Consider the following 16,015-nt stretch of genomic DNA (forward strand, 5'->3'; position numbering starts at 1 on the left):
GGAAATAGGATGCTTACTGCACAAGCTCATTGGCATGTATGACTTTATTCAACTGGCACAAATACTTACTGTATTTCTATAGGCTTATCTTTGTACTCTTTTTTAGATCGTTAAACTTCTTACTGACCTATTTCCATTCCTGAGGGGGCTGGAAACACTCTTTGCATACTTCTTGCCTGTAGCCTTTGTGGTTGTGACCCCTGGTCAGCCAAATAGAGCGGACCTTCTTTCCACAATTGCATCCATCAGCTCCTCTATGGCGTCATCTCTGAAATACAACTTATCAGAAAGCTGCTAAGCCATTCCTACTCCTTATTTTCACAAAGCATACCTGTCTGAAAGCCTCATGACATTATTTAGACTATTGTGTAATTGTTAAGCCACTGGAAAAATACAAAATAAGCATTCACTCTGCTGACTCCTGATTGACCACATTTCTGATACTAACAATGGGGTAAAAATTCTGATGTGCATATCATAAAACTGTGTATTCCCAGCCCAGGATTAAAGTTAATGGATCTGAAATTCCATGGGAACATCTGCTCCAACAATGCACTGCCAGGATGGCATTTCCACCCGCCAATCCACTCCAGCACGGACCATGCCATAGAATCTGGTGTGACCTGAATTTGCGTACCCAGGTGTTGATTGAGCGGAACTCCTAACACGGGAGTACTGTGCTGGGGACTGAGGAAGGGGGGCAACTGATGAGAAGTGAACCTTTTGCAGGACTCAGGTGATTGGTGGGAAACTGTCCTAGATGGCTCATGTGAGGTTTTCTGGTACTTTTTAAGAAGGGAGCATGACTTTGGATGGAGGCAGAGAAGATTCACCCAAAATTTAATAAGGCTGAACCTACAGACACTCCTGGAAAAAATTCAGCCAAAGAGAAAAAGATTGCTGGTGTATTGGGCACATGTCACAACTCGGCAGAAAGAATTCCTGCCCAAAGTGCACCCCAAAAAATGCCAGTAGGCGATACACCCAAACTTGTAGCAAAACATGAGTTTTGGTAAACTATGGGCTGGGAGTGCACAATTTTGCAATAGGCGTTCATGGGGCATCAGGAGTGGACACATCAGGATTTCTACCCCAATATTGCCAACCTGCTGTATTATTGCACTAGATCTTAGTGCTTTTTTCCATTCACATTAAATTCTACAAAAATAGGAGACTCTAACATTTATTTTAACAAATAATGGAAAGCATATCCAACTGTTAGGATAGAGTAGAGGAAATTTTACTCTGCATCTGTTTGAGCTATACATGAGCTGGGAATACTTGATACTGAAACTGGGTAACAAAAGTGAAAAAATGTTCTGTTCTCCAGCACTAGCATTCCTTACTCTAATGAGCACAAAAAAAATCACAAAATATTTTTTAGTTTAGATTTTTAATTGTACAATACTGATTTTCTAATTTATGCATTTTCTTGCCATCTAGACTGATAAAAATGAAATGAGAAAGAATTATACACAATCATTAAAATTCAAGGTAAGCATGCATTTAGCTATACACATCTCTCCAATTAACAAGTACATTTTTTTTAACCTTATAAGATTAAAAAGTATGCTTCTTGATTTAAATTCTGTTCCCACAGCTTGATCTGGCATCAGTAATCCCATTTGATTTATTATACTTGCTGTTTGACTATAATCCCCTGTTTCGACTGAATCGTTCACTAAAGGTAAATACCCTTTGATTATTGGTTTAATATCGGATCAATAATTTTATGGACTGCTTGTGGTAAATTTAACTCACATGTTGTAGGTGTTAAGTCTCATTCTTTTTGTCTTTCATGGGTCTTTAGCATGTGTCTGGATTGCCAAAACCTGGTGAGATCTATAAATCATATTCAACATGTTTAAAGGTTGACTGTCTATTGATTAAAATGGAATACATGGTGCTACATCATTAGACTGTTACTGAGTCAAGTTTAATGTATTGGGAAAATGTTACACATGGGAGTGATATGCTGTAACCATTTGTTTCAATTAACTTATTCATGTAAAATCTCTATTCTGTCCCTATAAAGTGCAATTTGTTTCCGCTAATACGCAAAATATTTTAAATTAGTTATTTTTATATACATTATTAATACCAAGATAAACATCAGCTTCCGAGGCTCCCTTTTTAATGCTGTCTCATGATGTCAATCCTATTAAATGAAAGTAAATTGATACGTTTTTCTAGCTGTCCCCTTTCCCTGGTTTCTCACCGTGGATGGGTCTGTATGCAATATACATATCCCCATAGGTTCCATCACTGCTGATCTGGGATTGCCTGAGAGGAGATTTGGGATTAATTGTGCCAGCTTTTCCACCTGCCGGAGTTGAAGTTTTCTGAAATGCTTTGACCAGTGGACGGAACAAGGAAAGAATGATAGAGCTGGTCTAATAACAACCTACTTCGATTAGTCAAAGCTGTAATTTGAACACACAAGGGGAGAAATTCAACTTAGGTTCGCCCATTTTTCAGGAGTAAAATCATTGTTGGGCCCGTGAATTTCAGTTCGCAATCTCCCACGCCCAATCTACCACGGATTGTACCGGTCGCTTTAGTAAATCGGGTGACTTTTAGTCATCAAGAGCAGCTGAAAGCAACAGGGGACTCATGATTATATTGAAATTAGGACTTGTGCCCGCTGGTCCCTTTTGTCAAATTGAACTGTGGGAGCACGGGATATGTTAATTTTTAAACCTGCCCACTAATCCTTGGCACCAACAATCAGGAAGGAGTCTACACCAGTGTTATTTAAAGGGATCGTCAGCTGCATTTAAGTCGGTCTCTGGTCAGTCTTTCTCCAGTACTGGTGAGCTTTTCTGCATTTTTTGGCTCTCCTGACTGCTGTAACTGATTTTTTAAAATTTAGACAGTGTCTTTTTGCAGCAGAAGGACAATTTGTGTGCAAGGGATCATGGTTGTGCTGCTTGGTCTGCCACTGCAGCTGGAGGATGAGGAGGAGGAAGAGCAGTAAGTCATAGTCAGGGACCTGCAGTTACTGGGAAAAAAGGCCAAAGAAGGGACGGGTGCAGGAGGCCTTACATCATATGTATTTACAGGAGCAGAATATCTTACCTGTATGTAACTGAGGATTAATGTGCCCAGTGGCTCTTCTTCATCAGAGAGGCTGTGACAGAGCTATGCTGATGGTGTTCTGCACTGTCGGAGAAGCCGTCTTTCAGAAGAGACATTAAAACGAGGCCCCGTCTGCCCTTTCAGGTGGATGTAAAAGATTCCGTGGCACTATTTTGAAGAAGAGCAGGGAAGTTCTCCCCAGTGTGCTGGCCAAAATTTATCCCTCAACCGACATCACTAAAACAGCTTATCTGATCATTATCACATTGTTGATTGTGGGACTTTGCTGTGCACAAATTGGCTGCTGCGTTTCCTACATTACAACCGGGACTACACTTCAAAAGTACTTAATTGGTTGTAAAGTGCTTTGGGATGTCCTGAGGTTGTGAAAGGTGCTATATAAATGCAAGATCTTTCTTTATTTGGTCACCTGTTGCAGCACCAATTGCAGCACAGGGCCAGGTCACACTCCTGTGCCTGTGGCTCAATGGGTGACTGTGGCCTTGACTTTCTACACTTCAGGGTTTTTATTTTAATCGTTCATGGGATGTGGGCGTCGCTGGCGAGGCCGGCATTTATTGCCCATCCCTAATTGCCCTTGAGAAGGTGGTGGTGAGCCGCTTTCTTGAACCGCTGCAGTCCGTGTAGTGAAGGTTCTCCCACAGTGCTGTTAGGAAGGGAGTTCCAGGATTTTGACCCAGCGACGATGAAGGAACGGCGATATATTTCCAAGTCGGGATGGTGTGTGACTTGGAGGGGAACGTGCAGGTGGTGTTGTTCCCATGTATCTGCTGCTCTTGTCCTTCTAGGTGATAGAGGTCGTGGGTTTGGGAGGTGCTTTCGAAGAAGCCTTGGCGAGTTGCTGCAGTGCATCCTGTGGATGGTACACACTGCAGCCACAGTGCGCCAGTGGTGGATGGGGTGCCAATCAAGTGGGCTGCTTTGTCCTGGATGGTGTCGAGCTTCTTGAGTGTTGTTGGAGCTGCACTCATCCAGGCAAGTGGAGAGTATTCCATCACACTCCTGACTTGTGCCTTGTAGATGGAGGAAAGGCTTTGGGGAATCAGGAGGTGAGTCACTCGCCGCAGAATACCCAGCCTCTGACCTGCTCTTGTAGCCACAGTATTTATATGGCTGGTCCAGTTAAGTTTCTGGTCAATGGTGACCCTCAGGATGTTGATGGTGAGGGATTCGGCGATGGTAATGCCGTTGAATGTCAAGGGGAGGTGGTTAGACTCTCTCTTGTTGGAGATGGTCATTGCCTGGCACTTGTCTGGCGCGAATGTTACTTGCCACTTATGAGCGCAAGCCTGGATGTTGTCCAGGTCTTGCTGCATGCGGGCTTGGACTGCTTCATTATTTGAGGGGTTGCGAATGGAACTGATCACTGTGCAATCCAGATCCAAAATGGCAGCGGTCTGAGCTTCCATCAAATCTGTCAGAGCTATTACCAGACATTCCATTACTGAGGGCCCTGTTGCAGTGTTCATAGAGCTGACCATACGCTCCATGGTTGACTGCATTGTTTCCATGCCCTTCCTGAATACCCCAAAAGTTGGAGCTGGACATCTACTGTCTGACATTGTGCACTGGCTCCCTGGCAGGTAGTCCAATACACTGAGCAATTGGTGGTGCACAGCCATCAGTCTTCTTCTATAGGCTCAGCTCTCAAAATCAGCATCTGCGGCAGGGCCAGCTTGTGAGCTCACCCTCTGGTGACCTGGTTCCTGGGCCATCCAAGCCCTTGTACCTACGCACTTGTGCTCATTGAATCTCCCAGTGCCGACCCCTCTAATTGACCCTCAGAACTACGCAGGGTGCTAATTTCTGAGCTGGTGCATGCAAAAGTAAGGTCGAGTGACGATGTGTGGTCAGGAGGGCTGTCCTCTTCCTCTGCTGCATCTGGGCCCTTTGATGGATCTGAAAAAGAAAAAGAGGGACAAGAAGAGGCAGATGAATTGGCAGCTCAAAGTAGCAGTACTTTGTCATGCAGAGTGTGTGAAGGAGAGATTTCAGTGAGAAGAGAAATAGAGGTGTGCTGGCTAAACATCCTCCAGCCTCACCAATTGCAATACTCCTAGCGTGCCCCTGCCTACAATTTCCATAGCTGCTTCATCAAATGGAGACAGGACATGGATGGATGGTGGCCGTCCTCTTGTCTATGCCTGCTCCCTGCTAATGTGTGCCAGCTTCTCCTACAAGAAGAAAGGGAGTGTGTTAGCGTGTGGCCTGCTGAAAAGCTGTAAAGATGTACATGTCAGGATGGAATAGTTTTGATGGTGCTTGAAAGATGGCACAGATGTGGGGAAGTGAAGGCAGTGACTGTGAGGACAGTAGCAGGTCCAAAGTGTGCCAGTAGCAGCAGAATGAGGTTCAGTGAAGTGTCCTACTGTGATTGGAGGAGAGTGATGGGAAGCAGGAGAAGGAAGGCTTGTGAGTGCTGGGGTTACAGGTGATGCAGGGCTAAGCAGAAAGTAAGAGAGACGAGAGTTGGGTGTCTTATCTTTGCAGTCTTGCTCACATCGTTAAACTTCTTCTGGCATTGTATCCAGGTCTCGAGTGCAATGCATCTCGACTTAATCTATTCAGCCAACTCTATCACTGGTGCCTGGCAACATCCTTCTGTTGTCCATTGGGAACATCACTTCCACCCTCTAGAACCAGAACCTCTAAAGCAGTGTCTGAGAATTGGGGGGGGGGCCCTTGCTGCACTTGCTCTACCTGTCATTCACATTGTACAGCACTGATTCAGTTAAGTGAAGGCAAACTGCACCTCACTTTTAAGAGGTGGAGGCTGACTTCAAATGGTGTCACTGATGCCCAATTTCCCGCTCTCCCAATCGACAAGCTGCCAATAAACAGCACGAGTAGTGCTGGCAGCTTGCCAATCTTAATCAAATGAGGCACACGCACCAATTTCGCACATGTCTCTCTCTGACACCATCGTGCACATGTTCTGATCATGCCGCCCATTTTGGCGCGAGTTGAATTTTCCCCCACAATGTCAAGTCAATCCAGTGTTGTGTCTGGAGCCACTACAACATATAAATGAACGTTAACATTCTGATACGTATATGATAGTACTAAATGGTGCCTTTCAATAACAACATACCCATCAACAATACATCTTGCTTGTGGATGACACAGCTTCAAGCGGTGATTTGCTGATTTTTCTTCTGACAGTAGGAGGAGTCATCGCACAGCGTGTAGAAAGTTTCCAATAGCTGGAAGCAAAATACAGTGGGAATGCCACTCTCTAACCATTCTAGAGCCTGTTCAAGAACAACACTACTAGTGCCTTAGAAACAGCCTGATGATGGAGAGCGAATCACAGATGTCATAGAACGTCTCAGTATTAATCTTGGGTCTGGGCTGATTTAGTTGATCTCGGCTAGAATGACAGTGAGGGTGTTACACTTAGCCTCAGTATCCTTGGAGAAAAATAATAGACAAGATTGCCTTTCGCTATCCAGTAACCCTTGCTAAAAAGTGGACATTGAGTCATGATGGTATCAGGCTCACTGTGTGATGCCCCATGTGGTTAAGTAGCTTACCATACTAGGTTTACAACTAAAGATTGGCCACATGTGATATCTCGAAAGCTGCCATCATCCATGAATATATAGAGTCCCTGTTATTCCTTGTTTTCACTAGATAACAATACATATACATACAAACAGAAAAAGAAGTACCTTTCTGCTAAATTCTGAAAATGTGTTTAATGACCTGACAATTCATTATCAGAATCTACTACATGAACATGCATATCATCAGTTGTGGGAGAAGTCTGGCCTCAATAGCATTGTATTCATATAAACTACTAATAATACACTAAGAGTTAGATACAATCTGCATGCAGCTTAGCTGTATGTTTTCCAGAGTTTGTTACAGAGCAAATTAGGTGCTTATTTCACCCACAATCCTAAATATAGAACAGTGCGTAAGTTGCTGATGTAATTAGACACATGCGTGTTCCATTCATCCAAGCAGAATTATATGCACTCCCTGTTTTGAATAAATTGTGAATGATATCGACCACTGACACTCATTGGGAGTGGAATACCTTCAGCTCACAGATCCAAGATTACCCTGGAGCAGTACGTTGCTGTTGCCAGTCTTTTGAAGAAAGAAAATCTAATTGCTACTGACAACAGACATGGAGATTACCCATTTGGTCAAAATCTTTTGTCTTCAAGTAGTCACTGTCAGCCCCTGAACAGCATAAGTAACATTATGTAGTAAACCATTACTGACAGTGCTTTCCGCAACCGTGTTCCCAACTCCCGCTGGACCATAGAACCCAATACACACAGATCTGATGAAAATTACACTGAAAGAGTGCCCGATATTCTGCTACTGTCTGGTATAGAGAGTTGCAGTAATTAAAGGCTAACACAGGGGGTGATTTTGAGGTCTGCCGCCCAGGGGCAGTATCACCCCAAAAATGGTGGAAAATGACTTACTGCCCCATTCTCGCCAAAGGTGTGGCTGTCACTATCTTCCTCAGGGCCTACCGCTGGGCGACCACAATGCCCGCTCGAGTCAGGCAGTAGGCCCTTTCAATATGAAAATTGGAGTCCTATGACATACCTAGGGTCCCAATTGCCATTTTAGGACAATACTGGGTGGAGAGTGAGCGGCACACAATCCGCCCAGCATCAGCTAGTGATCCAGCCAAAGAAGAACCCAACAGACAAGTTTAATTTTTATGGGGCCGTGAGGGGCAGCAGTGCTCTTCCAGGCTCCGCAAAAACAACCTGGGCCGCTGCAGCACCATCTCCCTACTCCTCTCGGGAACGGACCCCCCCTTCTGTACCTAACTTATTCCGGCCGGACCATCTGATAGTGCTGCGGCCTGAAGCCAAAGAGCTGCACCAGGGCACTTATCTTCTGCCTGTGGCTTACCGGACCTATGCTAATGAGGCCCGGTCCTCAAAATAGACTGAGCCGCCCTTTGGGACTATAGACCAGCCAGCCAAATGGAGTGCCCCACCTAAATATCGCTTGGGAGGGAAAATCCTAATAATTTAATCAGGATGCATAAGTTGTGCCAATAAGCCTGATTATTGATGACCATCATTGATTTAGCCGAAGAATACGTTCGCCTGGAATTTCCATAGGGTTTCTCCTGATCTCAAACTTGTCTGATTGAATAAAGGCCCTTTCTTACTGAAGGTTTTAAAGGTTTTAAAGGTTAAGAATTTAGGCATTCCTAGGAGGCACAAGTCCACAGCATGTACTAATTAGATCTAAATTATGAGTCTTATTTGGACATTACCAAAACAGTTGACATGAAAAACTGTTGCACCTACACTCAGGTGCATGGATAAGAATTGGCACAGTTTGCCTTGTAGACCACAGACCCGAACTTCTGCCCAGGGCCTAGGCGCATCTCCAGCATAACTACAGGAGGAGGGCTGGAAATGGGGCAGAACCTGGTTCCACCAGGCTTCCATTGATTGGAGGGAAAACCAAGAAATTCTGGTGAGGGGAGAGAGGGCAGATCTTGCAACCACCACCCCTCCCCCACATGCCAAGAGGGCATGCCTATGGATATTCCTGGGGTTCCCTGGAAAATTCCACCCAATATGCAATGTTAAAGGTCCAACGGGACCTAGCCTGCTGAGAGCAGTTATAGGTTCATTATGGGACTAGGAAAGGCCCCAAAATGCTTGAGGGAAAAGGTAATTGAACTCCAAAGAGATTGATCACCTTTAGAGGCCTGCACAGGTACTCCTTACCTGCTCTACACAATGAGGGCCTTGGACTTCCAAATCAGAGCGGCAGGGCTCTGCTCCAATTGTCCCACCCTCTCCCGTTGCTGATGCACCCTTACAGATGTGGGCCACCTGCCCTGAATATGCAAATGTACCTGTCCTCGTGATTTGGGATGAGGATCTGTTTGCGCATGAGCTCACTTCAGGCCCACTCCAGCGCACTTCTGCGGATGCAGCAGGCTGATTAGAATTTCAGTCCCGACAGTCCTTAAACCGAGCTCTGGTTTCAAACCCAGTGAAATTAAATAGAAATTCTTAGTTAATCTGGGGGCAGAGTAGAGACCAGGGAATCATTTTCATAATTATCAAAATTAAAAAGAAAGTAATATATTTTTTTAAATACCACTGTTAGCGTACAATGAATATACATTAAAAACGCATAAAGATGTCTCAAGAACTGAATATCTACTTCAAACATAACTTGCTTTCTCTCATTCCAATTTTCTCTTCTTTCCTCTCCTCCTTTTGTGAAAGTGCTGACTCTTGTTGGGGTACACCTCCACAGGCACCAGCAGCATTCTATTGCCATGCCCATATGGTCATTTTTCATGTGTGAGTATAGACAGCCCATCTGACCATGGAAGACACCACCTCATGGTAAGCCAGAGCCTATCTGCAACTAATATCCACATTTGCATACCTTTCATCAAGGGTGATTATAGTCATTAGGTATGGGAACTCTAGCCGATTTTCCTCACCTTTGGCCAACACACTGAAGCCAAATGTAGCAGTCTTATTCAAGAATAATAGAATCTTGGAAGTCACGGCACAGGAGGAGGCCATTCGGCCCATCGTGTCCGTGCCGGCCGAAAAAGAGCTAGCCAGCTTAATCCCAATTTCCAGCACTTGATCCATAGACCTGTAGGTTACGACACTTCAAATACACATCCAAGTACTTTTTAAATGAGTTGAGGGTTTCTGCCTCTATCATCCTTTCAGGCAATGAGTTCCAGATCCCCACCACCCTCTGGGTGAAAGAATTTCTCCTCAGCTACCCTCTAATCCTTCTACCAATTACTTTAAATCTATGCCCCCGGTCACTGACCCCTCTGCTAAGGGAAATAGGTCCTCCCTATTCATTCCATCTAGTCTCGTCAGAATTTTATGTATTAAATCTGCCCTCAGCCTCCTTTGCTCCAAAGAAAACAACTCCAGCCTATCCAATCTTTTCTCACAGCTAAAATTCTCCAGCCCTGGCAACATCCTTGTAAATCTCCTCTGTACCTTCTCTAGTGCAATCACATCTTTCCCGTAATGTGGTGACCAGAATTGCACACAGTACTTTAGCTGTGGCCTAACCAATGTTTTCTACAGATCCAGCATAAGCTCCCTGCTCTTATATTCTATGCCTCAGCTAATAAAGGAAAGTATCCTGTATGCCTTTTTAACTACCTTATCTACCTTATCAAGAGCATGTTTTAATAGATTGTAGGAAATAAAAAGTGTTTAAAGTGAGGTAAAACTACTCAGAACTGGTGCAAGTTTGACTTATACACCACAGCCCTAAAGCCCAACTTTGGACTGAGATGTTCAGGATGTGCTTTTGTACAAATATTGATCACTACAGCAGTAATTATACACTACAGCTGTAACTTAATTGAAAAATATGAGCATTGTGACATCCGTGGGCAATGGGGTTGCCACCAGTCTGGTTCTGGATAAACAGTCCATTTTTTGAGTTGGCTGTCCAGAAATCTCAAAATTGTCAACCAGACAACAGAGGGTAAATTCTGTCAAACAATGCTCCCAGCATGTGTAGGGAATGCAGATCGAAGAATTGAGTGTGGAGGTCAGCACACTTGATTTTCTAGGGATTAATTTTAATCCACCCTCATGAAGTGAGTCTATAAAGCAGCTGTGTAGACTCATTCAATTTACCTTCAGATGTCCTTTTTTTTAAAGCAGAAGGCTGTTTATTTTTCACGTAGTTTTATGTCTTTATGTCTTATGATGAAGAGATTACAATTATTAAGGTTGCTAAGGTTTCCTATGATTTCTTTTATTAGCAGCAAAGAAAATATTGAGTGTTGAAATTCCTCTGTGGGCCATTTTAAATACTCTGCCTAACATTTTTGACTTAAAATCCATGTGCTTTATTTTGAAAACATTAAGGGGGTCAAATTAGATAAGCCCCCACGATTAAGCTGTACCCATTCATTGTGCTGCAGGCAGGACGTTAAATTCATGCTGCCTGCTGATTTCCATGATTGCTGCGTGCAGCCAGTGCTACAGCGCTGCACGCATCAGCAGGGGGCCAATATCGGGAGTGGCGAGCGCTACTTAAAGGCAGACTGCACCATTTAAAGGGGAGGTACACTGTGGCTGATGGACTTGGTGTCAGGAAGTGGATTGCTTTGGAAGAAGTTTTGTGAAGATGTCTCAACCTGCGAGAGAGCGTGCACCAAGGTTGTCTGATGCTGCACTGGGGGCCTTGGTGTAGGAGGTGGAGAGAAGGATAGATACCCCTGTATCTGCAGGGGGCCTAGAGGCACGTGCTCAGGATGCAGTAGGAGTTGCTCCTAGAACATTGATACAGTGCAGGAAGAAGTTTAACGATCTGACATGAGTTGTCAAGGTGAGTTCAGTCTTCAAATGACTTCTCACTACAGCTGCACCACTAGCCTTATCCACTGCTCAATTCACTACACCCCCATCACCCACCTACCAACAATCTCCATCAGTACTCAACACTTAAATTCATGTGCTTCAACTCACCCTCACATGCTTAGCACTGCTACAAGCCTCACACTCACAACTCACACTCACTAGCAGCTATTCAACCACGACAGCCACATCATCCATATTGCAAGACAATCACTGACACACCTCCCTCTTTCTAGCAGGAGAAGGTGGCGCATAACAGGAAGCAGCAGCAAGAAATTGGAGGAGGAGCAGCATGCATTCACTTTCTGACTCCCATGAAGGACACAGCGCTGACCATCATGAAAAGTGGCATCGCTGAGGCCGTGGCCACTGGTGGCGCTGGAGGGATCGATGATCAGGTATCCGCATACCTAATCCTCCTTCTCTCTTCCCACTTCTCCCTCATCCCACAATCTTTTCTGACTCACAAGCGGTAGATGGTGTAAGCACGCACTTCTTAACTTGCTCCTCTCCCCTCGCCACAGCTCATCCCTTGTCCCTTTGACATTTCACATACCCAAGAAGTGGAACCTTCCCCATCAGAGGAAGAAGACAGTGATGATGAAGAGACACCATCATTTAATCTTACACTCACAGCCACCAGCTCATAGACTGACACTGCATGTACTTTAGAGGATAGGATAGAGGAGGGATCTGCACGTGGTGAGACACCGGGCACAAGTGCGCAGAAGCCGGGGTGGGGGGGAATGGATACCACAGGTGCCAGCTCGCCGGAGGATGAGGTCGCTCACTAGTTCTGCTGCAGAGGATTCAGATAAAGACTTCGATGTGCTGGGCTACAGAAGAAGGCTGATGGACGTACACCACCAAATGCTTGGGGCACGGGAAAGCCTGCCAGAAAGCTTGCGCACAATGACAAGGGGAATGGAGGATTCCAGCTCCAACTTGGCACAGGGCTTTGCACAGAGCTTGGAGCCCATCGTTTCCCACATGGAACAGGTGGTCACCTTCATCAGCACACCTGTGGAACCCACCGTCTGATGACCAATGTCACAGTTTCCATTTCAACACAAACAACTTCCATCGAATCTCAGACTGCTGCCTTGGAATCTCAGACTGCTGCTATCGTGGCTCTGGGTACCACTGTTGAAAGGGGCTTCCAAGGCATCACAGCAGTGCAGTAATCTGTTCTCCAACAGATCACCAGGATTGCTGAGGTGCTGTCCCGGGAAAGCGGCAGTGGCTCCATGGAACAGGAACCTGCTGTCCTCTCAGGATGACAGCATTCCTGCTCTCACCCCTGCCACTCCACCTTGTTGTTGCCTGTCAGCCAGCCAGGCCAGATTGCTGCAGCCCAGGCCGAGCTGGTGCAGTCTGAAGCCGGGCCTTCTTGGCCCAGAGCTGCTCGAGGTCATCCTCTGAAACCATCTGCACTCTCCACAATTGAAGGTCAGCAGCCTTTCACCACCCGTGCTTGAGCCACTGGGGAAGCACTTTGTAGGAACACTAGGAAAGGTAAAGGCACGTGAAAGACAGGCACTAAGGGAATACACAAGGGTAATTAGTTTCATTTTGTATGCATTATTTAATGATTGAATTGATAAATTTAAATTTGAATTTGCATTTGGTGGTGGTTTTTATTTCTGTGGTGAGCTCCAGGAGGAAGCAATGTGTAATCATAAGGAGGACGATTTGATGATCATGTGGGAGATGAAAGGTAAGGAGAGTGGGACTATTGGTGAATGGAGAGGTGTCGTCGAGGTTACTAGTATCGCTCATGTATAATCTGATCATGTAAAACCCTCACGTTGTAGTCTCCCTTCCTTTTCCTGTTCCTTCACTTTCTCTTCCTCCGCCTCCACTTCCTCCCACTTCTAGCAACTTGCCCTGCTCTGAGTGGCCATTCTTCATTCTCCCAGCCATGTTCAATTCCCATAGGAAGCCCTATCAGGCCACCCATGTCTTGAAACAACTTCTTTCAGCACAATATTTTACATGACACAAAAAGGACTGCAAGATCAGCCAGACCATTCCCTATAGAGAACTGAAACTTTAGCCAAGTATAGGAAACCTTCAAAAACACGTACAATTGCACTAGCAGCCAGAATAAATAATCTAACAACTGTTATAAATTGGATAGCCAGGTGGTGATGCTTAGAATACTAGAGCCTGATCTTCAGTTGCTTCCAAGCCTTTATTCACAGAGATCCACATTACCACCACCACACTCCAGATCAGCTGTCTTAATTGTTCCCAATTGATTATGCATCACCTGAAAACAATTAACACTAATTGATCTAAATCACATGGATACAATTAACAGCAACTAACCTGTAAGTAATTCATGATCCCTCTAAAAAGCACTGGCTTCCATCCTACTCCATGTCTAGTTTTCGACTCGGCAAAAGGTGGCAATTCTATCGAGTGATAGTCTCTGCTCTCTTGTCTGCTGACCTCAATTGTTGAAGACTTTTGCCTGATGACATCAATTAGCAGACTACTCTGAACACTCTTCACTCAACTGAGTGACTGTTCATCCAATCACATTTTGTGTTTCTATCAATTCAAATAATAATGAAACCTCTCCATATTTAAGCATGGCAGCTGCCAGAAAAAAATGTTAAAATAGAAATGTTTGATATGGCTCTTGTTATGTTTCTTTGGCTTTTATTTTTCTCCAGTATTTACCATTCTTTGAATTCAGTGATCGACTGGAGGCTATAATGGAAAAAGCCTATATATACAGGTAAGCAGCCATTTGGATGACAAAACTGGTGTATGTTTTGTGTGAAAGTCTTTCACAATAAAATGCTATGTTTATTAAACCCATGTTAAGAAATGCAGTAGAATTTTGCTTGAAACACACAATGTGCTGAAATGTGTCCCTTTTTTTAGTCAAAATAAATGATGTAAATTAGTTTCTTATTGTGTAAATGCTGACATCAGAAGTGGTGTTGAGTTATTCACTGAACATATCTTTTCAAAGCTGCTGACAGAAATGAATTTCCATTTACCAGGCAGAGACAAGGATTCCACACGTAAAATAAAAAGCAAAAAACTTATGGCTACAGTCTGTCTCAATCTTTGGCTGTCTGCACTAACCACGATTAGTCTACATTAATTCACACTGACGCTTCTCAGTTTGCTCAGTATAACCTTAATATACTGTCATCTCTGACTGTAATGCACCTAATTTGTCTTTGAAAGCTCAATATTGACACACCAGGTCCAGTACCATAGTCTATATGCCGCATACTTTGATGAGTAGACTAAAAGACTGTGTTGTTTGCCTAGAATCACGTGCTGAGATTGAGGCCAAGAGACTGTAGCAATAGATTATTGTTATTCTTTGGTTGACATTTCTCTTTCTTGCCTGGGGACTGCAAACTAATTTCTGTCAGCAATGTTTAAATTTTCATTTCTGTGCAATGTTTGTAATATATGAAATAAAAGTAGTGGTATCGAACACAAAGTAGTGTGAATCTGTTAGCAGCTGAGATTTGAATTGCACCTGCATAAAAATCAGCCCAGATTTTCTATTTTTGACATGATGGGACACATGTTTGACACGATGGGACTCCCACCCACCACAAAGATGTGGCCCCTTGGCTATGGCGGATTTTCCAGCTTCAGACCATTTAAATAATTTTGGTGGGCTCCCTGGCCTCCAGGGTAGAGATTGACCTAAGAGGCCTGTCAGCAGCATCGTATGGCTGGTGACTTCTGTGCTGCCAACTGAATATTAGAAAACAAAAATTAAATATTTAGAAATCATGCCAAAACCTATGCAACTCATCATCCGTCATAACAATGCTGGACACTAGGGATGAACAGGTGCTCCTTCAGTGTTACTCTGGTGCATGTGACAGAATATACATCAAATGACACTTTTCTGTCATGTGGCTATCATTATAACATGCCTATGCCCATATATAAGCGGATGTATTGAACATCACCAATTACTTCTGGCAGGAAATTAGGAGGATGTAAAAATGGATGGGGACGAGGTGAAGCATATCCTGATCCATTTCCTACCTCTGCCCGTGCCAATTCTGCCAAAAAATCAGAGGGGGAGGGCCCATTATATCCTTTCCTCCTTTGCTAAGCACTCAATGGCAGATCAAGTGTCACCCCCTAAACACTCAGCAATAGATCCCAATATCCCGGCCCAATATTGGGTGACAGGCGTCAGTGATCTTTCCTGATACTAAGTGACAGTTCTCAGTGTCCTCCCCCAATACTGAGTGACAGATCATAGCATCCTCTGCCAATATTGGATGATAGGTCCCAATCTTCTCCCCAGTACCGAGTGACAGATTTCAGTGTCCTCCACCAACATTGAGTGACAAAACCTAGTGTCCGTCACCAAAACTGAATGACAAATCCCAGTACCCAGGAGTGCTAACTCATAAAATTTACCCCTATAAGTCAACAGAGGTTATGTTGAGGCTTTACAATGCATTAAAGAAGAAAAAAACTGCAAATGCTGGAAATTTGAAATTAAAACAGAAAATGCTGGAAATATGCAGCAAGTCAGTAACAAAAGCAGAGAAAAG

General features: G+C 44.2%; 1 protein-coding gene across 1 annotated transcript in view; it reads left to right on the forward strand.

Moving 5' to 3' along the window:
* LOC137308149 (cyclic nucleotide-gated channel beta-3-like) overlaps positions 1-16,015 on the forward strand; it is a 194,398-nt gene that overhangs the window by 56,540 nt on the left and 121,843 nt on the right. Inside the window, 3 exon segments of the mRNA XM_067977037.1 lie at positions 1,444-1,494; positions 1,601-1,687; positions 14,141-14,205. Coding sequence (XP_067833138.1) covers positions 1,444-1,494; positions 1,601-1,687; positions 14,141-14,205 — 203 coding nt within the window.

Source organism: Heptranchias perlo, chromosome 3 (genome assembly GCF_035084215.1).
Source record: "Heptranchias perlo isolate sHepPer1 chromosome 3, sHepPer1.hap1, whole genome shotgun sequence".
NCBI classification, from domain to species: Eukaryota; Metazoa; Chordata; class Chondrichthyes; order Hexanchiformes; family Hexanchidae; genus Heptranchias; species Heptranchias perlo.